The 27559-nt window shown below is 33.0% G+C and overlaps 5 protein-coding genes and 1 pseudogene across 6 annotated transcripts; 3 read left to right on the top strand and 3 right to left on the bottom strand.

Moving 5' to 3' along the window:
- Positions 1 to 3292: 3292 nt before the first annotated feature.
- On the bottom strand, positions 3293 to 7159 carry LOC100777232 (translocon-associated protein subunit alpha). Its single transcript, XM_003537712.5, has 8 exons — positions 6900 to 7159; positions 6157 to 6318; positions 6001 to 6051; positions 5648 to 5736; positions 4866 to 4943; positions 4543 to 4746; positions 3777 to 3848; positions 3293 to 3625 (listed from the first exon to the last, which is right to left on the bottom strand). Exons 1-8 carry the CDS (start codon positions 6967 to 6969, stop codon positions 3575 to 3577), a joined length of 777 nt encoding a protein of 258 aa, XP_003537760.3. The 5' UTR covers positions 6970 to 7159; the 3' UTR covers positions 3293 to 3574.
- Positions 7160 to 13262: 6103 nt separating this feature from the next.
- LOC100306090 (uncharacterized) lies at positions 13263 to 14116 on the bottom strand. The gene has a single exon (NM_001250439.2). The coding sequence runs from the start codon at positions 13901 to 13903 to the stop codon at positions 13625 to 13627; it is 279 nt and encodes a 92-aa protein (NP_001237368.1). The 5' UTR covers positions 13904 to 14116; the 3' UTR covers positions 13263 to 13624.
- Positions 14005 to 17055, top strand: LOC100804690 (probable alkaline/neutral invertase B; annotated as a pseudogene). Its single transcript, XR_003263378.2, has 4 exons — positions 14005 to 14127; positions 14900 to 15316; positions 15563 to 16123; positions 16421 to 17055. The product of XR_003263378.2 is annotated as a probable alkaline/neutral invertase B (transcript).
- Positions 17056 to 17720: 665 nt separating this feature from the next.
- On the top strand, positions 17721 to 21217 carry LOC100775613 (ER lumen protein-retaining receptor erd-2.2). The gene is made up of 6 exons (XM_003537710.4): positions 17721 to 18205; positions 18636 to 18835; positions 19617 to 19757; positions 19844 to 19924; positions 20347 to 20471; positions 20751 to 21217. Exons 1-6 carry the CDS (start codon positions 17983 to 17985, stop codon positions 20797 to 20799), a joined length of 819 nt encoding a protein of 272 aa, XP_003537758.1. The 5' UTR covers positions 17721 to 17982; the 3' UTR covers positions 20800 to 21217.
- An 857-nt stretch (positions 21218 to 22074) lies between these two features.
- Positions 22075 to 23108, bottom strand: LOC100776160 (type III polyketide synthase B). The gene has a single exon (XM_003537711.5). It carries the CDS (start codon positions 23071 to 23073, stop codon positions 22114 to 22116), a length of 960 nt encoding a protein of 319 aa, XP_003537759.2. The 5' UTR covers positions 23074 to 23108; the 3' UTR covers positions 22075 to 22113.
- Positions 23109 to 24824: 1716 nt separating this feature from the next.
- Positions 24825 to 25631, top strand: LOC102662748 (uncharacterized protein At4g19900). The gene has a single exon (XM_006590720.4). The coding sequence runs from the start codon at positions 24825 to 24827 to the stop codon at positions 25629 to 25631; it is 807 nt and encodes a 268-aa protein (XP_006590783.2).
- The last annotated feature ends 1928 nt before the right edge of the window (positions 25632 to 27559 follow it).

The following is a 27559-nucleotide window of genomic DNA, read 5'->3' as shown; positions in this document are numbered from 1 at the left end:
TCAATACTTAAAATATGCCTATCCATCTCTTTCTTCGTTGATTGACTTTGATACATATATAATTGATGGTTTTATAGAGCTGTGTTCATCAATTCAATTTTGGTGGAAAGCAAGGAGAGCTCTATCAATTTTAGAAACAAATGTGACATTCTGCTAATTGCTACGAAAGTATTGTAGTTGGCAATCACTTTCGCGCTGAATCCAACTCTTGTTTATTTTAGTACATAGCTATACTTTATTAGGGGCTAATCATATCCTCCAACTATGTCCGGAAATGTTTTAAATATAAGCTCAGAGACTAAGCATTTACTAATAAGTACAATGGATGGATGCAGTGGCCCCAAGTGCCATATGTGATTAACATGACTTCCTCAGATATTTATGAAATATTTACTTTGCGAGATTTATTGGTACTATACTCTCTTGTAACCTTCTTTCAGTAATTAAGACACTGTTTTTAATGAAATTAATTAGGACACTAGCTGGTTGAAGGATAGCCATTTTTTTTAATTAAAAATTATGTTGAAATTTATAATGAGAATGCATTAATAATATTTTTTTGATAGTTTTTATTTTTATTCATTTAAAATTTTTTATAGAGCAATGTTATATATATCTTGTTAATTATAACATTTTTTTATTAAGTCTCTGAACAGTCAATGTCATATAAAAATATTGAATAATGTAATTAATATAATAAAATATATAAAATGTTGGTTTATGTTTTAACAAAAAAAAAAGGATTACTAAGAGAATATAATAGAAGGATTTGGCATTATTTTTATAGAAATACGTATAGAGATTTATGAAACATTAAGTAACACAAACCAACGTGCTGCTACATTCCGGACACAATCAGTCGTCGTGTAGGCTGTAGGCATTTGCTGTAACAGATAATTGACAGGTATATAAATCGTGATTGAATATTTGAATACAAGTGTTACTGTGTGTTAGTTGTCAATGATCGAGCAATTAATCCTTAATTATAGAGATTTACTGATTTAACATATTGTTTTAAGTTTAAAGAAAGAAAAAAGGATTGTCTACTGTACATCATTAATGCAACTTAGATACCATGTGTTATTTTACACCAATTTTAGAGAAAAATATACTTTGGTTAATACACAGCAATAGAAAATTTCATAAATACTAGTACTAGCCATATACATTCTGAAGTAAAATCTTTTCTAATAAAAAAGATTATAAGTCTTCAAAATCATTTTAAAAAATAGCGGTGTTTGTCATACATTTGTTGTTTTTATTTTTTAAAAATAATTTAAAATAAAACAAATCATTTAAAGTGAAAGTTATTTTAAAATAAAAGTATATAAAAGAATTTTGATAAAAAAAATTAAGAATACTTGATAAGAAATTAAAAAAAAATACATCATTAAATTCATTTAGAAATTTGAATTCTTTTCATTAAATATTTTTATTTATCAATCCTTAAAAGTATCTTAATTCATTATTTGCATTTAACAAAATATAACAATTTGGTAAAAGAAAATGTTTAATTAATCATTTGATCTTATAGTTTCATCATTTAATTTGTACATTTTAGTCTTTATATAGTTTATATTTTAATTATTTTTTAGTTTAATTGAAAGTGATTTTTTTAATCCTTATCATTTGCATTTTAATTCTGTGTCCCTATAATTGGAAGTGATCTTTTTAGTCCTTATACTTTATATTTTAATTCCTTTTTAATCTTTATCATCAAAATATTAGATATACTATCAATTACAATAAACTAAAAAAAAACATTAACAAATAATTTATAACTAATTTAGCGCAAGATAACTTGTAATAAAAAATAATTTATAATTTATAACTAATTTGTAACTAATTATTTTTATAAAATTTTTGTAATAAGAATTAAAAGTTAATTAAAACACAAATTATAGAAACTAAAAATATCACCTTCGAACTAGAATGATTAAAAAAGAATTAAAATATAAATTATTAGGACTAAAAAATCATTTTTTAAACTATATAGACTAAAAAAAATTAAAATATAAACTATAAAGACTTAAAAAATCACTTTCAAACTATATGAATTAAAAGATATAGATTGTGAAATTATAAGAACCAAATGAGTAATTTAAAAAAGAAATAATGATTGAATTTTTGTCTGTATATTTAGAAATGAAGGAAAAATCAGATGAAAGAAAATAAAAATAATGATTACTTTACATGACATTATTTGATTTATAAGAAAAAAAAACAATAAACTTTATCTCCTTTTCTCAAATTATACTTTTTAGAGAGAAACAAAAATCAATACTAATATCATTTTAGAAATTAAGGTCTGGGAAAAAAAATATTCAGTCATATCCCTCATTAATAATTCTACAAACAATTACAATTAAAACCATCTCAATACTTAAATGAAACAAGATGGAATTAAATAAAGACAATTAATTTGTCAACTTCAACCGTTTTGTGCATGTTTGATTGAGATGAGAACTCAAAAGTACTTTTATTTCCAAAACAACACATTCTTCCTTCTCCACTTTTTGATGTATTAAAATTAGCAAAATTACCATACATTGATGGACTAGATGAATTCTTAAGAAGGAACCAAAAACATACAAAACCTTTAAAAGGATAGGATAGATACCTATTAGCTGCATTCTCAATGTCTCCCTCCCGGGTACTTTTCCACACCCAATCAAACTTGCCTTCAACATCATCGGTACCCCGAAAACTATGGTTTAAGAGGAAGTTCAACGTTAAACCCTTCCCACCCACCCCATTGATCCGCATTCAAATTCATGATTTTTTTACCAATAAGTCATTAATCTAAGTAAAACCAAATTCCAATCTCCTTAAACAATCCTCAACAAAACCAGTAGATATTCTATTTCCATTCTGATGACATGATAACAAAAAAAATCCATAATTTTGTTTCATTGCGTTATATTGCATTTCTTTCAACACCAAAGATTTCATTCCTCTGTTTTCCCAAAGTTTTCTCACCACCCAAAAAGTTCGTGTTTTCAACTTGTACAAGAGTCAACATGCCACTTTGAAAGGATTTCTCTCCTCACTTTTATTTCTTCCTGTGTTCTATGGTTCCAAATAATACCAGCACCACATAAATATCTTGCAACAATAGTCCTATCCCACTAGGTCAAGATAATATCTTACATCCCCTACGAATTTACTTTCAATCAATCCCATGTCTATAACTTCCATTCCACTAATAAGCTCCGTCATAATAAATATATAAAATGAGGAAAAGGCATAGACTAGAAACCAAAAATCCAAATTCACCCACAAACACAGGATATAGGTAAAAGTAAAACAAACGTTATCTAATAAAAATTATGCCACATCTCAAAAGTTGTATCCTTCCTAACTGAAATCCTTGTTAGTTTAGAAAAAGCTCAACTTCATTCAAATGTAGAAAAGTAAAAATTCTTAAGCTACAACAGAAAGCTGGATCTTTCAGCCAAAATTTCACAACTACTTCCTCGTGTTCTCTCATACTCAACCCTAGTCAGTTACAGGATTCTGTATTCCATATCCATGGTAGAGTCTAGTGAGTGGCTGAACGTGAGAAATTGTTTATCTACTTCTTCTTCTTTGACTTGCTTGACAGAGACTGAGTATAAGCAGTTCCCTGTGTGTCAAAATAAAAGGAATAGGAAGAGATTTCATAAATCCAATAATGTTACATTGCAGGTTTAAGCATCAAATATGACATCAAAATATGTATATTATTTTATCCTGATTTTCAACATTATATAAAACCGTAAAGCATACGAACAGACCTGTAGCCATTCATCTGTTGAAGCATCAGTAGTCTTAGTCCCAACTTCAACTTTTGGAGCCCTCTTTGTTTTCTGACCAAATATTCATTTGCAGGAATGAAATTATCAGAAAGAGTAAGCAAATAAGTGACTTAAGTGGGAAACAAAAAGAAACACTTGAGATTTTCTTTTAAATGAAAATTCTGATCAGCTGCCTTTCTTAATATTGTATATGCATGAGATCTGAAAAACTCATCAAATTAAGAGAGAGGCTCTTGTATGCTCCAGGAGTAAATGGATTCTCTTGCTTTAGATAACTAAAAACCCACACCAAATCACACAAATCACATCAGTTATAGCTTAAAACCATGCAAACATGACTTCTCCTAGAAAGCTGCTGATTATTTTACAGACCTCTCCGTCCTAGACCATCTAACAATCTCCCGCAAAGGACAATTTCATAGTAGTCTTCGTTACGGAAATGGATATAAGGTAGAACTCTAAAATTAATACACTGCCAAATCGCAGTTAGTATGAACTATGAAGTAGTGTTTGGCAAGAATTTTGAATGAACCATGGAGTTAGGCAAAAATAATCAAATAACAAGAAAACCAAATAATTCTGAGTTCTGACTTATGATCTCATGACACATTGTAGTTAGCAAACCAAACAAGTGCAAAGTCTGAGTATAAATCAGGACATATTATGAGGAGTACCATTAGCAAACTCTAATAGTGAAGGCAATCCTTGATAGCACATTATTTGAAAAAGATAAAGATTTTAGTACCTTAGATAGGTACTGTATTTGGCCATGAATCCATAGCCCCAGGAGGACAAGGAGTGCAACCCCAAGAGTAACAAGAAAAACGGATTCCATGCTAAGAAAAGCACCAGATTCAACAACCTCAACAGTGCCATTAAAAAAGGTGCTTTGATATGGATGTTCATCTATCTCGTATATAATAGTGCCCACAAGGTCAAAAGTTCCTGCCTGCAAAACAGAAAAATTATTAGGCATAATGAGTATAATAGTCCCTAGTGATGCTTTCCCTTGTGATGCGTTACTCACTGAGAAACTAAAAGCGTTGGCCTTTAGAGCCATGGAGATACCTGCAAGAACTTACTGACTGCAAATAAATATGGGAAAGTAGCTTGTGCTGAGGCTGGTACAGAACCATTGTTAAAACCCTGCAATTAAAACAAAAGCTTGCATTTAAAATATTTATGAGCAATACCATTTGCTGAATCAGAGAATAAGCTGAATAATGTGATACTGACGTATTAACCAAAAGTTCCCAAAGTAATTTGTTCAAGGTAATTCAATGTTCCCAAATGAACTTGCAGAACTACTTAGACGGTTGGCATTATCTAGCCTGACAAAATCATTGGCTCTCATATTTTATGGGGAACATGGACTCTGGATGAAATAAAAAGGAAATGAAAAATATCACAAAACATCTATTCACCCTTTTAGCATACAGGAGTGGCGGCGACAACTCTATGATATGCATACACAAATATGCTGAAAAACCATTGTCAATACAAGGGCCAAATATAGCATTCCTTGTCATATGAATATTTATAGTTCTAGTATTTTAAAACCTGGTCTTTGAAGGGGAGAGTATGAAGTGGAAAACTATTAAGAGTTTCTTCAAACTCTTGGACCCAAACAACATATACTTTACATTTTATTACCCAAACTATTTTCAGGAATATTTGAAACTCTCTTTTTAGAATAAATAATTAGCTTATTCCCAGTATTGATTCTAATTCTATAGAATCTTCATTAATTTTTATCAAGCATAACTAATCCTTCAAAATAATATGGGCAGTATAATTCTTAATCACAAATAAATAGCCACGTTTAATTTCGAAATTCAGCAACTTATTACCTGTGCAGTAAGATTTTGAACCAGCATACGGTGATCAAAAGGAAGGTGAACACTAGCCTTGATCGCAATAACATTCAAGCTTGAATCCCCTGTTTTCATTCCACACAACGAATGGAATTAGCCAATCTGCTAATGCATGAATACCTCTATTTTCTTTTTTTGTTTCCACTCTCTCCGTATATCAATAAGAAAATTATGTAGAAGAATAATGAAAAATGAAGATATGTTCCAGTGTCATACGAAAAATGAAAGGCATAACTACTGAATAGTGACAAACATAACAGTTAACAAAGTCAAAAGCATCAAACTGCAAGCTAAAATACAACAATGAGTATCAAATTTGATTGACTTACCATCATTTTTAACACCAACAAGCAGCTCTGTCTCTTCTCCAGCTGTTATCACTGCATCGAATTTACATGAAAAAGCAAATTCAACCCACTATCAAACAAAACAAAAGAATGCATTATGAACCATACTTTTGGTGAACTAGACAGAACCATTCTTACATCTCGCACTATTTTTTGGAAAAACACTTATTGTTTCAATTCCTGGAGCAGAAGGGAAGGTCCCATCACCAAAGTCTTGGACATCATCACCAACAATGCCGATATCACTTGATTCTTCAGCAGCCTCCACTACATCTTCGGAGTCTGACTGACACCTAGCAACTAGCAAGTAGAAAAAACCACATCTAATCATGACCATGCACAAAATGCATGAAAACATGCATATGAAGTTATTAGACAGATCCAATGGGGCAAATAAAATAATAAATAGCAGAGAGTAAGAGACATGCTGAATTTTTAACATCTATGTATCTTTGACAGACAAACTTAACACAGCGCAACAAACATAACCAGATTCCAGATAAACATAGCATTATACCATCAATCCACCCCTATAAGTCAATCTAGCTCGGGAATTCAATTTTGAAATCTATGTTAAAAGATACAAATTTTCGACAATTGTAAAATGCCCATCCCTAAAAAAGCGATCTTTTCACTCTCCTTGATATCAAAGCAGGAATGCAGTGCAAGCAAAAACACATGGTCCCAGCAAAGATCAGAATCCAAAAAAACAATAATAAAGCAGATCAGAGCTCAAAGGGGCAGCTGGAAAGGGAACGATTGGGTCGGCACCAAAGTAAAAATAGGAACCTTTTTATAAATCTAATAAGAAATCACGATAATCGTGACATGCAAGGATCGAAGGAGAAACAGATCTGGATCTAGAAAGAGAGGGAGCAGACCTTGGAGGAGAGGGGAGGCAAGGAGGAGAAGAGCGAGGGCAAAAGCCCAAAATTTGTCTACGGAGGCCATGGTGGTGTAGGGTTGGTGTCACGATTTCCAAATTTCAATTCAACGTGTGAATTTTCAACCCTGAAATACAGAGAATTGTAATGGGGTGTGTTTTAGGGAAAGAAGTTGCGCATTCCACGAACGATGTCGTTTAAATATAGGGCGTACTCTCTTTGCTTAGATGTTGGAATTGTCGCTTTTCATTGGTCGTTTCACGTGGCACTTGGTGACTCACTTATCCTACTCATGTATACTAAGACCATAAAAATACGATATAAAAAAATGTTTTCTTTTATTTTAATCAATTATTTGACTATTATTTTATTGTATGATTAACTAATATTTTAATTTGTGTAATGTGCAGTATAAATATTTATTTTATGTAATTAAAATTTATAATAAAAAAATATTTTTAAACATATAATTTATATTTTAAAATCATAATAAATAATTTATATTATGATATAAAGTTATTTTAGTTTTTGATAAATTATTTTAAAAAGTATAAAATTTTAATTTAAAAATAAATATGACAATAATATATTAAAAGAGATGAAAATTAAGAAAAAATTATTGCTAAACAAAAAATCATAAAAACACTTATTGAATAATTGTTCTTAGAAATTGCTCTTATAAAGATATATATAATTGTCCTTTGAAATTGATCTTATAAAGATATATATTCATTATTTAATTACAATTATATATTATATTTAATTAAAGTAGTTTTTTGTGGATATTTAATTAAAGTAGTTATTATATATAACTAGATAGTACCCTTGTGATGTAAGGATCGCACAGGAAAATTTGGAGGAAAATTTTTTAGATTATATAAAAAATATATTAACAATTTTATTCATTTTTATATTATTAAAAAAATCAATTCACATGTCTATAAGTTTTTTTTATTAATTGGAAATAAGAAAACATAATTGAATGTGATTAATTTTTAATACAACTATAAAATAATCTTGATAATATTACTCTCCCAAAGTCAAAGAAATATGTTTAAAAATATGAAACTACGTAATAAAACTCCAATGTAAATTATAATAAATCATTTTTATTAAAAAAAAATTAAATTGTTCAATTATAATCACTTTTTATGCAGATCATTAATTTAATCCTGTAAAAATAAAAAAAAATTAAGTGAATGAATGAAAAAAAATATAAAATTGATAACATGGACTTAAATGATTGAAAGTAAATGCAATAATACGTAGTATGTGTGTCCGTGCATTATGTGTGAGGTAATAATAAATAAATGTAATTTAGAAAAAAAATTGATAACTTAAAAAGAATAATAATAAACAAATATAATTTTATAAAAGTTAATTTGGCATTACAACATTTTAGTTTTACTTCTTACGTTCAATTAACCTCTAACCCGTACATTATGTGTGGGATAATACTTTTTATTATTTACAAATTTTAATTTAATAATAAATAAATATAAATATGGTTATATTAAAGTTAATTTGGCATTATAATATTTTAGTTTAGCCTTTTATGTTCATTAACCTCTAAGTACATTTTTTCTTCAAACAAAATAAAGGATGATTATTCTTGAAGGACAACAATCACTTCAATTACAAATAGTTTGCCGCACATGAAAAATCTTGATTCTATTAGAACTATATTATCTTCATATGTAACTGTTGTGTTAAGAGAATATATTAGTTGATTGGATATAAAATATTTGTAAGTTTTAATATATTAGTGTTTGGTTACATTTTTATTAAAAAAAAAACAGCATCTCATGAGTCATATAACCTCCCTAGCAAGCTGCCAAGGTTTCTAAAGGATACTATAAATCAATATATTATATGAAAGATATTTGTTGACTAAGACTGTCGAACATTTTTAAAATAGGTCCTGCCTTTTTTCATCTTAATTTTTTTCATATTAATTGTGTAATTAATTTTTTTATTAGATAATATTTTTTTTCAAGAAAAATAAAAGTTTAAAATTAAAAAATGATAATGTATTATCAATAATTCAATATTGATTCCAATTGATTTGTTTCCATTTAACCCAATTATATCTAGGATAAGTATAGAAAGATTTTTTTAGTATCATTTATGTTATTTTTAATTTCAATCAAAATTTGAATCAATCAAAATATCATTAAAAGTATAATAATTATGTTAAGAAAATATGATAGTTAATTAAATATAAAATATTATGTGTGTTTTAATTTACTAGTGTTTGATTATATTTTTATTAAAAGAACCACATCTCATGAGTCATATCATAGCCTCCCTAGCATGCCAAGGTTTCTAAAAATACTATAAAATAGCGAGAGAGAAAAATATTCAATCGAATTAAATATATATTACTAATAGTAATTAATTGTTTCAATCAATAATTAATAACAAAAATGTTTTACAAAATTAATTTTATCTCATTTTCTTATTTTTGGTGTAGAAATTTTTGGGGGTTTTAATCTCGTTTATTTTTAAATTTCAAATGTGTATATTCAGAATATAATAAATTGTTTTAGGATTTCTCAAGGTCAATTATCATAGATGCATTGGTGGGTTTTTGTGGAGAAATTTATGTGGTTTTTAATTTCTATTTATTTTCAATTTTTAAATGTGTATTGAAAATATTTTAAATCTGAATTAGCCACAATATTTCTCATCAGCCTTTGCTTCTATATATTCTTCACAAATCTGAACGTTCCCCCCTTCTCCATGAGATCATAACCAACAAATGTTTTCAAATATAATTTTTCTATATCAGCTTGTGCGACCCTTTGGTCTTCTATCTTCGCTCTCATTATTCACAAGTTTATGCTACTTTGGCTTAATAAGGTAAGTTTCAATTACTGATTTCGTGGAGAGAAAAAATGTGAGCAAAAAACTATCCTTTCCATCTCTCCATATTATCATTTTATTTTATCTTATTAAATTTTGTGTTATCATTTGTATTACTGCTGTCGTTTACTCCCCAAAAGTTAAGATGTAATTTTGATATTATTTTTGCGAAATAAAATCCATATAACCCATTGCGGAAAAAATAATCTTTACATTTATTTGTCTTATGGTAAAGATATGTTCTCCATATAACCTAGTGTGCTTATGATACAGTCTAGTTCTGCATGTTTCATTAAGTGAGAAAGAAAGAGAGCAAAATGGGGTGGTTCTATACAAAGAAGAAAAGTGCAGAATGGAAGCAGGAATGCATATTGCAAGAGCAGACCATAGACACTGCTGCTTCTCTTTCTCCAACTCTTCACTTGCTTGTGATATTAGGCATTGTCCTTAGCTTGTTGTGGCTCTCCCAATACACCACCTACAAGGCTCAGCAGAATCACACAGCCATCTACATTCAGTCATTCCTCTTCCTTTCGCCCTTCATGTTTGGATTCTTCTTGCTCTCATATTACACCTGTAGAAGGCTCAACTTTTGCTGCATGCATTCCAGGCACGAGTCATTCCATCGAGTTGTCGTGTCTCCCTCCAAGCTGGAACGTACTCATCTTGCTGCTACCGCTGCCACTGCTATCACTTTGTTATTAATCTTTATTTTATTCTAAGTGGTTTTTAGGATCTCTCAGAGAAGGAGACAGAATTCCCATATGTTATCACCACACACACAAGTATAAGGCAGCTTTTGTTGAAATTCTTGTTCTTGTTCATATGCAGGTCAGATATACATATATTGATATATTACTGAATTATTTGCTGACATTCTGTATGTAAATTAACTTGTGAAAATAATGGAACTTGATCTCCACGTAGCAATTCAATGGTTTGTTCTTGCTATCGTTTTCTTGTGCTTATGTTGGTGAGATTTATGAAAGCATGAGTAGTTAGTTTAATGGGAATGCGTAACAAGTAACAACTATTTTCCCTTGTGAACGAAAACCTTTTATGGCTTCAAATAAATTGTTTTCTTTTTAAGCATTATATCGTAATTCATTATGCTTTTCATTCACTAGTCTCTTCCAATCTCCGGTTGAAGTTGATATGCCATGAAACTTGCCAATGTTAAATTCAAATCTACATAAAGATAAAATACGCCTCTAAAATTGTTGTAGAAAATGCATTATAATATTATTTTTTTATGATTTGACCTGCATGAGTGAAAAATAATTTCATCAATAATCTGGACATATTTTCTTTTGAATTGACCCGAGAGTTACCATGAATAAAAATAAAAAATAAAAAACTGGTGCGAATAACCAAGCTTTTTAGAGTTAGAGCAGTTACATAATTTTATGACGATGGTTGAGTCAAGTTTCTTAAAATATTAGAATTACTTGTTTTTATTTTGTCATGACTTGTGAAATCGCTTTTGTTTAATCAAATTTAACGTAAAAGAACATATGCAAGGAAGCAGCAACCCTCTTTTCCAACTAAAAAAAATTAAGAAAAACTCAGAATCTCAGTTTCATCTTATCTTTGCGATCATTTAGAAGGGACACACACAGCTATATGAGAATCACCTAACCACCTTTAACATGATTCATATATTATATTCATACAAGCACCGTCACATATGTATCTACATATTTACAAATTACACTACTCAAAGGATTTTTCCACAGACTCCTAGTTAGTAAAAACCAAAAATCAAAAGGCACAGAAAAATAAAACCAACCTATAGAGAAAAAATCAAAATCAAAGAAACCAGCTATCAAGAAAGTTGGATTGATATTGCACCATTATCAGCAACACCGGGATCAAAGCAGCCCCACCCCATGGAGAGCTCCTTTCTGAAGGGGCTTAGTGAATTCTCCAGCCGCGCCTTTCCCCTGGTAACGAAGCATAGAGGAACCAATCTGAATTTTCCATTGATGATGATAACTAACTAACTATGAGAATTAGCACCACTGGGGTGGCAAACAGTAACCAACCCAATTGTTGTTCAGCAGTTTCAACCGCTTATTCTTAGGAAAAGTACCATGAAAGGCCAAGCAAGATGAAGATCAGTGCTAAGATTAACAGAACAGGATATGGCAAAGGGATTCAGAGTGAAGCCATCCAAAACAGCGGAGGCTCTGCTTCTACCATAAGCCATTGAATTTTATGGTCTTTTGGGTATGGGAGTTCTGAATTTTGTTAGATTTTATTAAAATATTTTTGCGCGACTATTTAATCTCATTTTTTAAAGAATATTTAATCACAGACTGTGATATTCTTAAACATTGAGTTTGTAATAACTACTCTATGGATTTAATTTGGATACATGGAACAAAAAATTGTATACTATTAATCAATTGGGTGGTGATTGGTATTATATAGCAATGTAAAAAGCTTTTATTTGGTTGATTATTTTTTATACGAACTTAAATTGATATCGACTTAGAAAAAAGAAAGAAAGAAAAATTGATAACGATTTGTATCAAAAGTATGATTCTCTTTAGTGTCTCTTTCGCCCACTTCCCTCTCGAGTGATTGCATCTATTATGTTCAACAAAAAATGATTACCTCAAACAACACTATTTGCATTTTTAACGCATTTTAGATGTCTCTGTCCAACTTCTTCAAATACCTCTGTCTCATTTCTGCTAGAATTTAACCAGTGCTAATTTTGTGTTGTCCACTTCAATGCTGAAACTGATACCGCATTAGAATGAATCAGAGATAGCTATCATAAAAAAATAATGGAGCTAGTGTGGGGACGGATGGGCCATTACCTACTTTATAAATAAAGTCACACTTTCCCGGTTTTCCCCTTCTTTCTACCCCTTTTGAGTTTTGACCTTCTCTCATAAGTTCTTACGTGCTATTCTCCATGAAAAAACTGAGTTTACACAAAACATGACATGTTTGTTTAGTTGGAAAAAAAAAGATCTTTTTTTTTTACCAGCTCTCTCTAAAAGATAACAAGGAATTATTAGTTTTTTTGAAAATAAATAAAACGAAGCACGTAACCTCAACAAAGAAAAATGCTAAACATACACCCAATTTTTCTTCTTATTCCTCTCTTTATTACATATATTAGTTTATTGATTTATTTCTCTTCCTAATTTCCACCATACACTCAATAAATGTGGTGCACCGGTATCATGAATAGTCTGTACAGCTGTACTCCTACATTATAAACAACCCTTTAATATTGTAAATTAGAGGGTACACCATTTTTCATCGCAAGGATCACGGATAAACTCGTGTTGATCATGCAGTTGTGATTCTGTTTTCCTACGGTTTACGGTATATCAGCAAACTGCAATCCAAAAGAAGAATTCATTCCTTCCAAGTTCCAACTCTAATCTATCTATCTAGCTAAAAGCATAACTAATAACAATTTAACTGAACACAGAATGGTCACTTCAAAAATGCTAGCTAGAAAATTCAATCATACAGCATAACATATTTAAATTATAATGTGACTTGACCGATAAGAATATATGAAATAGGAACATTATATATAATTACTGTCCCGTAATACATTAGTAACATAAAATTTTGGTGCACCGACAATATGAAACAATAAATTACATGTTCATCATTGTCTTATTAAGACAATAGTAAAGATAACAAAGATGATAGAGCACAATACCATTTATCCTCATCCATCAGCAAGGTATTGGACAATTTTTTTTATTTTTTTATATCTCTAGCGAATAGTCAACGACTAATTCTTTAAAATACTAAAATTTATTTAAAAATTTAATTTCACACACATAAACTTAGAGATCAAATCCGTGATCACGGCGATAGCACTATCTGTAACAGTAGCAGGCATACGTACACTGACAATATGGTGGCTTGACACAAACCCTTCTTCTGCTTGAACCTCCCAAAAAGGACAACAAAAGCAGGATGAGTACTACGATTATTGGCACCACAAAAGGTGAGGTGTTATTCGTTTCTTCTTCTTCCTCTGCTTCACCTGAGAAGAGCTTTGGTGCACATAGAAGAAGCAAGGCCACGGCCAAGATCAGAACAACATTGGGAGTACGAGTATCACAAGGCCTGGGTTTACAATAATAGTAACCCATTGAAGGCCCGAGAAAATTAATAACAAGGTTTATAGAAGAAGAGATTTAGAACGATAAAGTCAAAGCATAGCATACAATTACAATAGCAAGCAAGGAAATTAAGGCTCTACCCATATGACATGGATTTTTTATCACTACATATAAAACAAATCAAAGGGAATCTCAACAAGAAGGAAGGAAGGAACATATTAATAGGCATTATTTGTCCTCCACACAATAATTTGGTACGTAGTTGCTCTTTTTATATTATCTACTAGGCTATCATATTCCGTGAGAATGACGATATTATCATCACACATACCAAATTGTGGGGTCAACTAGCACGTATAGATGATGCAAATTGCGAGGACCTATGGAACTCTTTCGAGCTTAACATTATTTAATTTCAATTTGCTTCAAAATTATATATAAACATACACAAATCTTATTCACCCCTGGTTGTCAAAATTCATTAAACCGTGTAGTTCTTTGCACCGACAAATTGAATTGAACCGAATGGATGAAATCCGATTTTTGTAATTGGCTCCATTGTCAGATTCATATTTATTGAAAATGAAACGATCCGTATTATTTTAGAAAAATATATTTAAATGATCAATTTCCACTAAACTTATATTTTAAATGGTTTTTTAAATTCAAACCAAACCGGACCATTTGATTTTGATTGGTTGAGTTTTTTTATTTTTTTTCCCAAACCAAATTGACATGTTCTGTGCACCCTCAACGAAGTGGGTGATTATTGTTCTCCCCTTCACAAGACAAACTGGCTTGATCGTGCAAAGTTAAAACAAACAGGTTATGTGATTGATTTGCATGACAAATGATCACAGACTGACAGTCTCTAATAATTCACAACTTTTTTTGCAAAAAAGTCGGTGTCCTGTGAAATTCTGAAAAAGGGTTGGTTATGGCTTTGATCATTGTATATATTATATCATTTCTACCCCTTTTGAGTTGCTATGGAGAGTTAACCTATGATGCTATATTTGTGTGTAGGTGTTTGTAAGAGACTTTGTCCCTAGTGCTTTGGTTTTTCTGACGAAGGGGGAACCTGAAATTGTTAGAAATTTTATCTTGAAGACCCTTCGCCTTCAATCATGGGAGAAAACTATTGATAAGTTTCACCTAGAAGAAGGAGTAATGCCAGCAAGTTTTAAAGTACTTCATGATCCAGTCAGAAACCATGAGACCTTGATAGCAGACTTTGGTGAAAGTGCAATAGGCAGGGTTTCCCATATTGATTCGGGATTTTGGTGTGCATACACAAAGTCCACAGGAGACAATTCCTTGGCTGAACTGCCTGAATGTCAGAAGGGCATGCGCTTGATTTTGAATTTATGCCTTTCCGAGGGATTTGACACCTTCCCCACTCTACTATGTGCGGATGGATGCTGCATGATAGATCGTAGAATGGTGACTTTGTTGAACTCTATAAGAACTGCACCATCATATTTTACATTGTCTAGGGAATAAAACAAGGCATTAGCTGTAGGAAAACATTATTGTTCTAGTTCTAGGTTTCTCAATTTTTGCAGATTAATATTTTGAAGAGTTCAATCCAATTTATAAGTCAAGAACAATCCAATCTTGTGCTTCCATTAATACAACACATCCACAGTTTCCGTAATTTTTCTTACTTCCATTTTTTTGACATATTAGGGTGTTTACGGTTATTCAATTGAGATTCAATCACTTTTCTTCATGGCTTTAGGGTGTGCCTTGCTATTGCTAAAGGAAGATGCTGAAGGCGAGGAGTTCAGAGAACGAATTACCACACGCTTGCATGCCTTAAGCTATCACCTGAGAAGCTATTTTTGGTTGGATTTGAAGCAACTTAACGATGTATATCACTTCAAAACAGAAGAATACTCACATACTGCAGTCAACAAGTTTAATGTCATTCCTGATTCTCTACCTGATTGGGTTTTTGATTTCATGCCACTTAAAGGTGGTTAATTTATTGGGAATGATAGTCCTGCTAGGATGGATTTCCGTTGGTTTTGCCTTGGTAATTGCATAGCAATTTTGTCCAGCTTGACTACTCCTGAGCAATCCATTGCAATCATGGATCTCATCGAATCTCGGTGGCAGGAACTGATTGGGGAGATGCCTCTAAAAGTTTGTTATCCAGCCCTTGAAAACCATGAGTGGCGGATCATAACATGATGTGACCCAAAAAACACCAGATGGAGAGTTACCACAATGGAGGATCTTGGCCAGGTATCAGTTCTTCTGCCCTTAGGCCACATTTGCATTGAACTATGTTACAAATTTGAATTTTCAGTTACTATTGCATACAATACTTTTATTTGAAAAGATTATTGATTCTATTATTTAGATTAGAACAGTGAATGGTATTGCATACACTACAGCATGTTATTTAATTAGGTACTGAAATGAGATACAGTCTTTTATCTAGTGTAAACATATCTCATGAGGTCCTTTGAGGCAAGGGGGCATTTAGCATATAGTTGAAGAAATTCTGAGTTACATTTTTGGATATTGTGGTGGATGCAGTTCTTCTATGGCTTCTTGTTGCTGCCTCTATCAAGACAGGACGACCCCACATTGCAAAACGAGCCCTTGAAATTGCTGAAACTAGGTTGCTCAAGGACAACTGGACCGAATATTATGATGGAAAGCTTGGTCGTTACATTGGGAAGCAGGCACGCAAATACCAAACTTGGTCCATTGCTGGTTACTTGGTGGCTAAGATGTTTTTGGACGATCCATCACATTTAGGTATGGTGGCACTAGAGGAAGACAAACACCAAAAGCCTGTGCTCAGAAGATCAAATTCATTGCAAGTTGATTTTGACTTGTAATGGCAAAAAAGGATTAAGAAGGTCGAGGTGGAGGGCAACACTGAAAAGAAGCTCAAGATTTTGTTTCTTACTTTTAGGTTCTACGTACTATTTTTCTGAGATGCGTTGTGTTAAGTATCTCTAGCTAATTGCATTGTGCTAGAGTTCGTTCTTAGAGAATTGCATGAATTTCTTAGTGGATGATATGTACAACTAGATCGAGATCGTTAAACACTAGACATAGAATGTATTTTGCTGATATATATAGTTGGCGTCACCACACAAAATGTGATATACAATTCATATCATTAATTCTGCAATATAATGCCTATCAAGTCTCCATCCTTTTATCAGTTTATGTTAGAGTAGAATAGACTACATACTGATTGTGTCCAGATCTCTTACCTAATAAATGCTAATTATTTTTTTGTGAGGCCAGTGGACCAAACGATATAAATATGAAACAGTGTTATATCCTATGAAATTTCATCTACGAAATCTATTCACGAGTGAAGTGTTACCAAATCAAATGTTTCAAATATTATATAGAAAAATCATTGGTGCCAAAAACTCCTTTCTACGAAAACTGTTTCGTGCTAATGATAATTTCCCTAAAATTATCATCTATTTAGTTGTCACTCATTAGGATTATTTATGATTAATAATTGGGGTCAGGGACCAATTGTAGATTTGAAAAATCAAAGACTTACAAATTCCATGCATATGTTATAGTATTTTAATTTACAATTATGTTACTTAATTGTCGCCATTAATGAATCGGGCAAAGAGAATTTAAAAAATTAATGAAAAATTAATTTCTATACTTTTAGTTATTGGAAAAGTATGTTAAACTAGTATTCTAATGTTTATTTTAATATTAACTAAAATTTATAATAAATAAACATTTTTAAATATGTAAATTATACATTAGTGATTGAAAATATTCATGATAGATTTTTTTTATATCTATTTTTGATTTGATATAATAGATATTTTAGAATATTTGTTTTTTTAAGTAATATCCTTAGGGTTTAGAGGGAACATATTGGTGTTTGTTTATCATAAAATTAAAAATAGTACAATCCATCAATCTGTTTGAGTTGAATTGAAACTTTTGGAGAGAGAAAAGAAAACAAAAACAAAACATCAATCTGCATTTTGGCATTGGGCTCTTCTTGTTTAGTTTGTTTGTTCCAATCCAACGTTGGTTTGGTTGTGTGTGTGAGTTTGTGTTGGGAGGAATAGGAATAGCATTGGGAATCAATCAGCGACCCCATGAGACCTCAGAGAACGTCGATCCACGCCGTCACGACATGGGTGAGGCGACAGCCCCCAAAGGTGAAGGCTTTTCTCGCCGTCGTTTCCGGCATGGCGGCTCTCGTGCTCCTTCGCTTCATCGTCCACGATCATGACAACCTCTTCGTCGCTGCCGAGGCCGTCCACTCCCTCGGAATTTCCGTCCTCATCTATAAGCTCATGAAGGAGAAGACATGTGCTGGTAATAAACATTATCTTCTATTTCTATTTGTTAATTAATTGGGTAGGCTTGGTTAGGTTAGAGTTTCTCCTTATTCAGTTCTTTCAACTCTAAATTGCATGCTGAGAAAATAAAAATTAGAAGCATCAGTTTTTTGGAGATTTTAATTTAATCCGTCTAGATTTCCTTAACCAAAATTTGATTTTTATTTTTAAGATTGTTATTTTCTTGTATACTTTCCAATTTATTTGTTTATTTTTTACAATTTGGTCGGCATTGTTTGGCTGATTTGATTTGCGTGTGTGTTTGTGTTGGCTCAAACAATTCAATGTCTTGTCTTTTGTTATTGGACATAAGAAAGAGGTGTGTGTGTATAAAGAAAGAGGTGTCTTGTATGTGTGTGTGTGTATTAGGTTTACATTTTGCTAATGGTTTTGAATGATGCACACAGGGTTATCACTCAAATCCCAGGAATTAACAGCTATCTTTTTAGCTGTAAGGCTGTACTGCAGTTTTGTCATGGAATATGATATCCACACCTTACTTGATTTCGCTACTTTCGTAACAACAGTGTGGGTTATATATATGATTCGTTTTAAGCTCAAGGCTAGCTACATGGAGGAGAAGGATAACTTTGCAATATACTATGTGGTAAGTTCCAGTGCTCCACCTATTGTTTCATCCTAAGGTTAGAAGCCTATCCCCATCTATATTGTCCTTTCTGTGACATTGTATTAGGTGAAGCATTTTTTAATATTGTTAATTCTGGTGGAATTGGAAATTTGACCTTCTTGAGTTTGAACGTTTCATATAGATGGTAGCAATGTCCTATGGGATGTCTCCCTGTTTGAATAAGTCATGAGTTGTGAGATTTGGTAGTGTAGTGTACATTGCTGATACTGAAAATGATAGTGTACATTGAAATACTGAAAATCATACTTTCTCACGCTTGAGTTGTTTTCTAATTTTCTGTTATATTGAAATAGTCATATTATTGATATGATACCAATGCAATCAGCCTTCTGCATGAATAATACCATAAAATCTGGATCTGTAGAGTGACACGGGAGAATTGTTTCCCATGACATTGTATGAAGTGGACTTTCTATTTTTGTGAACAAAAAAACTTGAAGCTCATCCTATTCCGCCACACTAGAGTGGGGTTTGGGATGTTCTATACATATGGTTTACTACGATGCTCTTATTTTAATAGAGCCGAGTGCCATCATGTCAAATAAAACTGCTGCAGACCATATCTGAATGTGGCTTTCATTTTACTCCGTCTTTCTTCCTTTCTTTTGCTTGTCGGTTTACTTTGAAGGATTTGATTTATTCCTTTTCATAAATCTGTGATTTTGTTACTCATTGCTTGTAACTTTTGCATTTACCTTTAATCTGAGTCAGCCTTCTTTACTTTTGAAATTGAATGCAGGTGGCACCATGTGCTATGTTAGCCTTACTCATTCATCCATCAACTTCTCATCATTTATTAAACAGGATTTCCTGGGCATTCTGTGTATATCTAGAAGCTGTCTCAGTCCTGCCCCAACTGCGGGTCATGCAGAACACCAAGGTATTATTTCCTAACTTAAGAATCTCTGTCCAACATTTCGTGTATGGGTTCTGATTCTATTTTTCTGTTTCATTTTATACTTTCAGATTGTTGAGCCATTCACAGCTCACTACGTATTTGCACTGGGTGTTGCAAGATTCTTGAGCTGTGCTCATTGGGTTCTTCAGGTCTGTTCATAAAAACTCAAAAATGCATTAGTCAATTCTTTGATTCATTTGCAAATTTGATGCTCACTTGTTTTCTGACACATGCTGGTGATCAGTGTCTCTAAGACCAATATCTATTTGGAATGCCTATCTTGTTTAAAGGACTGAAACGTGAACATTATTCATAAATTTTAGTTTCTCTTTCATTTTAAATAGTACAGCTAAGACATCTTTCCTCTAGCAGAACTTTACAAGGGCATGTGTTGGTATCTAATTTCCCTTTGAATGTTGGTGTTCTTCGTTTTTCTAAATTAATTTAAAATCATTTTGATAGTAAACCAGTTACATGATTGCTGCTTTTATTAATTTGTTTCTTTTTATGGTGTATCTTACTGGATTTTCCAACTGTTGGTCTCCTACCAACTTACTGTTTCTTTCTACAGGTGTTAGATAGCCGTGGGCATTTGTTGGTGGCCTTGGGGTATGGTTTATGGCCATCAATGGTTCTTATCTCGGAAATTGTCCAGACCTTCATCTTAGCAGATTTCTGTTACTATTATGTCAAAAGGTTGGTTTAGTTTCTAATATAGCTGTTTTCTTTCTTTCCCATGTCAGTCATTTTACAGTCTGAAGAGTTTCTCAAGATCGTTCCAGCATGACTCTTGTCCAGTTGTCCTCATGATTTTTTTTAATCGGCAAATGTTAATTGTTAGTTTGTTAGTTTTTTGTTAACAGGAGAGATCAAATCCATGACCTTTCCCCTCCTTCACTTTCTTCTTAATCAGCCAACCAACCTTATAAGTTATATATCCTGTCCTCATGATATTTATTTTCATTTAAATTGCAGTGTCTTCGGGGGACAGCTTGTTCTACGTCTTCCCTCTGGAGTGGTGTGATTGAAGATCTGCTTTGATGTGTACTGTCACATTTGATTTTAACTTAATCAGGCATTATGGTTGGTTACCCTTGTTCGAGTACATTGTGTTGACACACTTGTTTGGTTCCTTGGTGGAATGTAAAGTTGGGGATGAAAGAAACTAAAGATATTTATGTTTAGGTTACTGTTATATATGGTTGGAAGTGCTTTACACGTAAAGTCTCTATTTGCTTGGACTCTTGGAATTTAGTTATTGTTATAACTATTCCATGTGCTCAAGTTCTACAGTAAGTCTTAGATTGAACCCTGCCTACGTAAAAATATGTGGACTGTGCGCGGTTTTGATCTATTGCATGCAGTTGAATACTGCGAGTTTTATGTATGTTGCATTGCAGAAAACAAATCTGAATTATTGAGTCCAGAGATGTTATCTTAAATCTTAATGTTGCAATTCCTCATTGTGAATCCCGCTCATGATGCACGAAGAGTTCTTACTGATCTACGAAAATGGTTGCATTCTGTTTTTGGAATTCTCTTTTTGAGGCCTTCCTAGATTCTAAATCATGGTGCATAGGGGGACATAGAAGAAAGTAAAACAAAGAGCAGAGCATATTTGTTTGTAATTGTCTTTGCTTGAATTGAAATTGCACAAGGCATGGTATCAATTCTATACAACGTAAAAAACGGTTACAATGGCAAATGTTCCGGTGATTGTTTTGTTGAATTTGATTAATGTTTGCCCAAAATAGGCTGATAAGAAACAAAAAGTACAGCCAAAGTTCAAAACAGCTTTTTTGATGAAAGTTCTTCCTGCAATAATATAACAAGCTATCTGTACAAACTGAACCAAACTTGCAGAAACTTGCTGATAACTTATTTTTCTAACGGTGCCTCGGTGAAAAGTGAAAACTCTAGTTTTTCTAGTTGAATTAATTATAAATATTGAAATCCCGATTCAGTTCAGTTTAAGTGTTATTGCCTGCTCTAATCCGAGGTTTCACAGTATTACTCAAATAGATAATCTTTAGTTTATTCTTTTATCAAAATTGATCCTTTCCATTTTTATTATGTAGCATCCTAATTCCTAATGTTTTCATTAGTTGAATGTATCACATGTGCTTGGCATCCATCCTGTGAATAAAGGAATTCCGATCTTTAAAAGTTATATTAAGTGCTGATAAATTTGCGAAGGGATTCATCACAAAACTGCTTTGAAAGGATTTTGCGGTTAAAGTTTTTATTTAAGACTTTTCTTCTTTTGATCATTATAGTCTTGAATATGCTTTTGATGGAGTCACGTATCACATAAACACATCTTGTGATAATAATATCATCAAGCACACAAGTTCCTGGCAAGAATTCCCTCAAATGTAATCCCTGGTCCAAAAGCAAGTATTAAGCCCCATTCAAGATCTCCTCTGGCATCCTTTCTAATCTTGAGACCTTCCTCTATCATATACTCAAGCACATACACAATGGTGTTACTGCTAGCATTGCCATAATCCATGAGAGCCCTTCTACTTGCACTCAGCTTCTCTGGCAACAAATCAAGCCTCTTTTCAATGCGGTTCAAGATGGCAGGACCCCCCGGATGAACAGCCCAAAACATCTTGTTGTACTCCTTGTTCTCAAACCCAACAACACTTATTAACTTGTCACAGAATCCTTCAACATTGTCTTCAATTATTTGAGGAAGTTCCCTTGCTAACTTGAAGCTTATTCCTTCTTCTGTCAGCCTCCCATCTATTTTCTTCTCAGTGTGTGGCAAAAACTCCTGAACTGCAGTGTGAAGCTCAAAGAGAGGCTTCTCAGACTCCAATATTGGGTCTGAGCCAATTATCATTGCACCAGCACCATCCCCAAAGAGTGCCACCCCAACTAGATCATAAGGTCTATCTGCACTTGGTGGCTTGAACCCAATAATTGTAGTTTCTGAGGTAGCAATCAGCACTCGGCTTCCAGGGTTGTTCTCAGCTATGTCTTTCGCAACACGTAAGCCGGCCACGCCTCCCGAACAACCAGCAAAATAGAGCATGACTCGTTGAGTATCAGGGCTCAGTCCTAGTCCTTTGGCTAGGTAAAGGTCACCACCGGGTAATCTAGCTTCACTGGATGACACATAAACTAAGTGTGTTATGTCTGATAAAGATCCACCCCAGTTGTTGATGCAAGCTTGGGAAGCTTCAATGGCCATTTCTGTCACTGCCTCATTGCATATCTCTAGTCGTTGCTTTACTGTGGGGATGCCTTCAGCCGCAAGTTCTGGATACTTTTTCAGTATCTCCTCTGACATTACCACATACCTTGTTTTCACTGTGGTTGTCTTGCCTGTTTATATACCACATTAAGCCAAAGTCAGTGTCTCATTCGGCTGCCTTGTACATACATTAGTCTTATTAAAGTCAGTTTCGCGATATGTTTGGTTTCTGTTTTGTAATTTTGCATTATGGCTTTAAATCAATTTTCAGATGAAAGCAACATCTGGGTTACTTTAAAAACTTAATTTTGCAAACTTTAATCCGAACACACATAACATGTTTAGCAAAAGCCATTGTTGGTTGTATTTAAACACGATTTTAGCCATCAAAACTTGGTTTGCAAACTATAATCTAAACATGTGTGAGAACCAACTGCTTAAAGGGTGAGAGGTAGCGTAATTAATAAAAGAGTGCACAAATCACTTTGCATTGAGTCTCAATTATCCCTATATAGAGAAGGGGAAAGGGGGGAAAGCTTATTTATGTACTTACAAAGTCTAGTGAGCTTCTGCTTGAGTTCAGGACTGTCACAGTTTGTGTCCCTGAAATATCCATCAACTAAATACTCTTGCATGACAAGCTGATGAGGGAAAGCCTTGCCAAGAGCTAATATGGTAGCCTTCCCGGGGGTAACACCATTCATAATACCTTCATTTCCCATATTTCTTCTTTAATTGGTGCTGATATCAGATGCACATGCAGGACCAGTCATATATATAATCTCCAAATTAAAGCATGCCTATGAGGAATTCTGGCGTTACAAGTTTGTTATGGGTGAGACATATATGATGCACGTAACTGTTATTATACATATAAAATGTGGGTTAGTTAGGAGGCAAGCCGTTCATGGAGATAGTATTATATTAGTCATTAGGAAGTTGGTATTTAATTTTCAGTTGAAGTTATATCAACCACACAAATTGCAGCAACCGTGAGCATACCAAGAAGAAGCAGTTGCTGATAACATACTTTGCGAATGCACAGATACAAGTATGTGAAAATGGTAGTAGGTATAAAGATGATGGAGGGATTTTAAAGAACTTATTCGAAACTTGGACTCAAATAAACTTCGATTCTTATAAACTTTTTTGAGCTTATTTTAATAACTTTTATAATTAATTATAAGATAAAAAATAATCTTATATAATATAAATTAATTGAATAAGTACTTATCATGAAAAAATTAATTAAAATATTTATGTGATTGAGCAAACTCAAAGCTGAGTGAGATGCCATGTATGATTTCGGTGACAATGGTCTTGATTTGGTTACCAAGTACAAACTAAATAAACATGCCTCCCGAGAACTAAGTGCATGTTTAGATATTAGTTAGAAGAGGTTAAAAATATATTTCAAATAGTTTTATTCCTAAAAATCGGCCGAAAATCTTAAATATTAAAACTTCAGTTATTTGAAACTGTGTTTTAAACTCCAAATTCATCCTTCTTTATTTATGTCTTGGAATTTAAAAATGTACATTAAATTTTCCAAAAATACATTTTCAGCTTTTTATTTTTTATCTGCAAGTAAGATATTCCTACGGAAAAGCATGGGACTAACTTTCGTAGAGATCTCAAGACCTTGTTGGTAGCTTTTTATCCAAACATAGCTTAATTAGTAATGTTGGCACTTTGATACCAACCAGAAATTAACCTAATTTTATAGCCAAAACCATACAATGAGCCTGTTCCGTGAGGATAGTCCAAAGTGGGCCCACTTGTAGTAACATTGCATGCATTCATTTTGCATTCCCGTTGAATATTTCTCTGTTTTCCAACGAAAGAAAATGCTGAGAAATCTCCGATCCCGTCGTCACCCCCGTTACGGCGTGTTCCTGTGCGTCGTCGTGGTCGTCGTTTCGGGTCTCCTTCTGTTGGCGTGCGTCACCGTCTCCCTCCTCCACAGCCCGCACTCCCACCCCTCCTCTCGCGATTTCAACTACGACTCCCTCGTCTCCGATTCCGGCAACGACGACTCCGTCGCCGACGACGAAACCCTCGACACCATCGACACCCTCGACGTTGTGGAGGACGAGCCAGAGGACACCATCGACGCCGATGTCGACACCGACGACGAGGAGTCCCTCGACCAGAACGCCGCCGCCTCGGGGTACTTCTTCCACCACGCCGAGGGCGTGATCCGAAGGGCCTTCAGCAAGAGCTCATTCATCAATTACGACAACAACAAACCCTTCGTGGACCCCACGGAGGATCGCAGCAAGACCGCGTTTGGCTCCGACGACGTCGCCGTTGAGGAGAACGTGCGATCCAAGGCGATTCAAGTGAAGGGCGTTGAGGACGCGCTTTTGTTGAAGAGCACGGGAAGGAGGGTTTCTCCTTTAAGAGAAGGTTGGGGTGATTGGTTTGATAAAAAAGTTGACTTTTTGAGAAAGGATAAGATGTTGAGGTCTAATTTAGAGGGTTTGAATCCTCTGCGTAATCCCATTCTTCAAGATCCTGATGCTCTTGGTCTCACTGGGATCACCAAAGCTGATAGAATTATTAGGAATTCTCTATTACGTGACCTTAAGACTAAGAAGCTTCCCTATTTTCCTCCTAGGAAGATCATTCAATACCACAACAACTTGCTCTAATAACTCATTAGTGTTTTTTTTTCCCACGACTGAAAGTCATGGGATTAATCTAATACTCGAGGTGTAGAAATTACCGAGGTGGATTTTGTCAATCGGATCCTTGTCAGTATGCTCAAGGATCATCTACCAACTGTGGTTAATAACTCATTAGTTTAGGTGCAGCAAACTAATCAATTTTACACTGAAATCATACATGTGTAATGATCATTTGCTCATATCATTTATTTCTTAGCCCTAGTTTCCAACTAGGTTTATCTATAGCATGCAATGTTGATATAGTTTTCAAGTGACCATTGTATGTTTGTAAACATTCATGCCAGATTCCACTTATGATTCATAACTTCATGTTGTATATATGCAAGAGTAAATATTATTATCAGTTTGTAAGACTACGGAGAACCAACTCAAAATGCTTATGTATGATCATTGATGTGAAGTTTTTAAAATTTAAATTTTTTGGCAATTTATTATTTATTGAAGAAGTCAAAATGCAGGTCTAAAACAAATGTTGTTAGTCATTTGTTAGACTAAGGAGAACCAACTCAAAATACAGGTCTGAAAACAAAATGTTAGATACGTTCACTAGTTGTCTAACAAGTTACAATCACCTAAATACTACTATCTAAAAGCTTCTACAGAAAGAAAACATTTTGGTGACACAATCCATTTTAGTCAAATAAAAAGAAAATATGGGAGTTTAAGCAAATTCATGCGTGGGCAATCCATTACCTTGGCTATGAGATTTTTATTTTTTAACTTCCACTGAGGTTAACTCATTATAATGGATCTGCTTAAAAAGTCTAGAAGCAAACAAAGGATATACCTATTTCAGCCTATTTGGTAACCATTTTCATTTCCACTGAGATTGGAATTAAAAATTTAAATCAAAATAGTATTCATTATTGGTACTATGCTCTAATTGTAATGTTATTTGACAAATTAAAGATCACATTCATCAGAAAAGAAATGTGATGTTTTATTTATTAGTGGCTAAACATTTTGTTCACCTGAGTATATAATAAATCGTGTTAGGGGAAAAATAATTATCTTATGTATTCTAAAGATTAATTATCACGTCCGACAAAATTTATTTTGTACCAATATCATAACCAACAAAAGAAAAAGATAAAATACTTAAATATTTTTTAGTCTTTTAGATTTAATTAGGTCAAATTTGATTTTAATTTCTCAAATAAAAAGGTAATTTTTTAGTTTCTTAATTTAAAAACCGTCTATTTTGATCCTTAAATTGTGATTTTTTAGTACCTGATCAGAATCAAAAGTAATTTATTTCCAAATTAGAATACTAAAAGAATTTTAAAAAAAATGAGATAAAAATAAGCCTGGCTCAAATTTGAGAGAGAGAAAAAATCAAGCCAAGATAAAATTATGCATATTCCAATATCTTGGTAAGCACAGAGGATACTGCGAATTGATCTGGTCAAGACTTATCTTTACAGTATATACCTAAAATATGCCCTCTAAATTCAATGCCGCGTGGCTTTGTGTGTGTGTCTATATATATATAATAACACAAATCAGAAACCACCAACAACAATATGTAATATCACTAATCCTTTTTCATTGGACGATAATGTGCTTTTAAACAGAGTCTTGATATTATGATTTTAATAGTATTATTTTACACATTCATCACGAAGTAGTTTACTTTTGAATATTTCATTGTCGAAATGCAGGGATTGCATAGGTCCAAAAATTGACTTTGTTCACAGCGAAAAAGTTGGAGAGAACTAGAAATAATATCTCCTTGTTACATAGAAGGGAATTAATTGAGCTCAAACCTATCCATGTCTTCGACATTCACGCAGCTACACTATTCCATCAAACCATTGTGCAGTCATTGTGCTATACGTGACATGTAAAACGGACCAACACCACCATCACTTATTTTGGCATCTATAACTCGT

This window comes from Glycine max, chromosome 11, assembly GCF_000004515.6.
Source record: "Glycine max cultivar Williams 82 chromosome 11, Glycine_max_v4.0, whole genome shotgun sequence".
Lineage (NCBI taxonomy): Eukaryota > Viridiplantae > Streptophyta > Magnoliopsida > Fabales > Fabaceae > Glycine > Glycine max.
Note: the sequence above shows the minus strand (reverse complement) of the source record. Positions and strands in the feature narration are given on the sequence as shown.

Excerpts from the sequence above, each read along its gene's own strand:
- LOC100777232 (XM_003537712.5), bottom strand. The coding sequence starts at position 6,969 with ATGGCCTCCGTAGACAAATTTTGGGCTTTTGCCCTCGCTCTTCTCCTC. Across the intron at positions 6,319-6,899 it reads TGCCTCCCCTCTCCTCCAAG|TTGCTAGGTGTCAGTCAGAC; the intron begins GTCTGCTCCCTC and ends TCTACTTGCTAG. Across the intron at positions 4,944-5,647 it reads TTCAAAATCTTACTGCACAG|GGTTTTAACAATGGTTCTGT; the intron begins GTAATAAGTTGC and ends TTTTAATTGCAG.
- LOC102662748 (XM_006590720.4), top strand. The coding sequence starts at position 24,825 with ATGCTGAGAAATCTCCGATCCCGTCGTCACCCCCGTTACGGCGTGTTC.
- LOC100775613 (XM_003537710.4), top strand. The coding sequence starts at position 17,983 with ATGAGACCTCAGAGAACGTCGATCCACGCCGTCACGACATGGGTGAGG. Across the intron at positions 18,836-19,616 it reads ACTTTGCAATATACTATGTG|GTGGCACCATGTGCTATGTT; the intron begins GTAAGTTCCAGT and ends AATTGAATGCAG. Across the intron at positions 19,925-20,346 it reads GTGCTCATTGGGTTCTTCAG|GTGTTAGATAGCCGTGGGCA; the intron begins GTCTGTTCATAA and ends TTCTTTCTACAG.
- LOC100776160 (XM_003537711.5), bottom strand. The coding sequence starts at position 23,073 with ATGTCAGAGGAGATACTGAAAAAGTATCCAGAACTTGCGGCTGAAGGC.
- LOC100306090 (NM_001250439.2), bottom strand. The coding sequence starts at position 13,903 with ATGGGTTACTATTATTGTAAACCCAGGCCTTGTGATACTCGTACTCCC.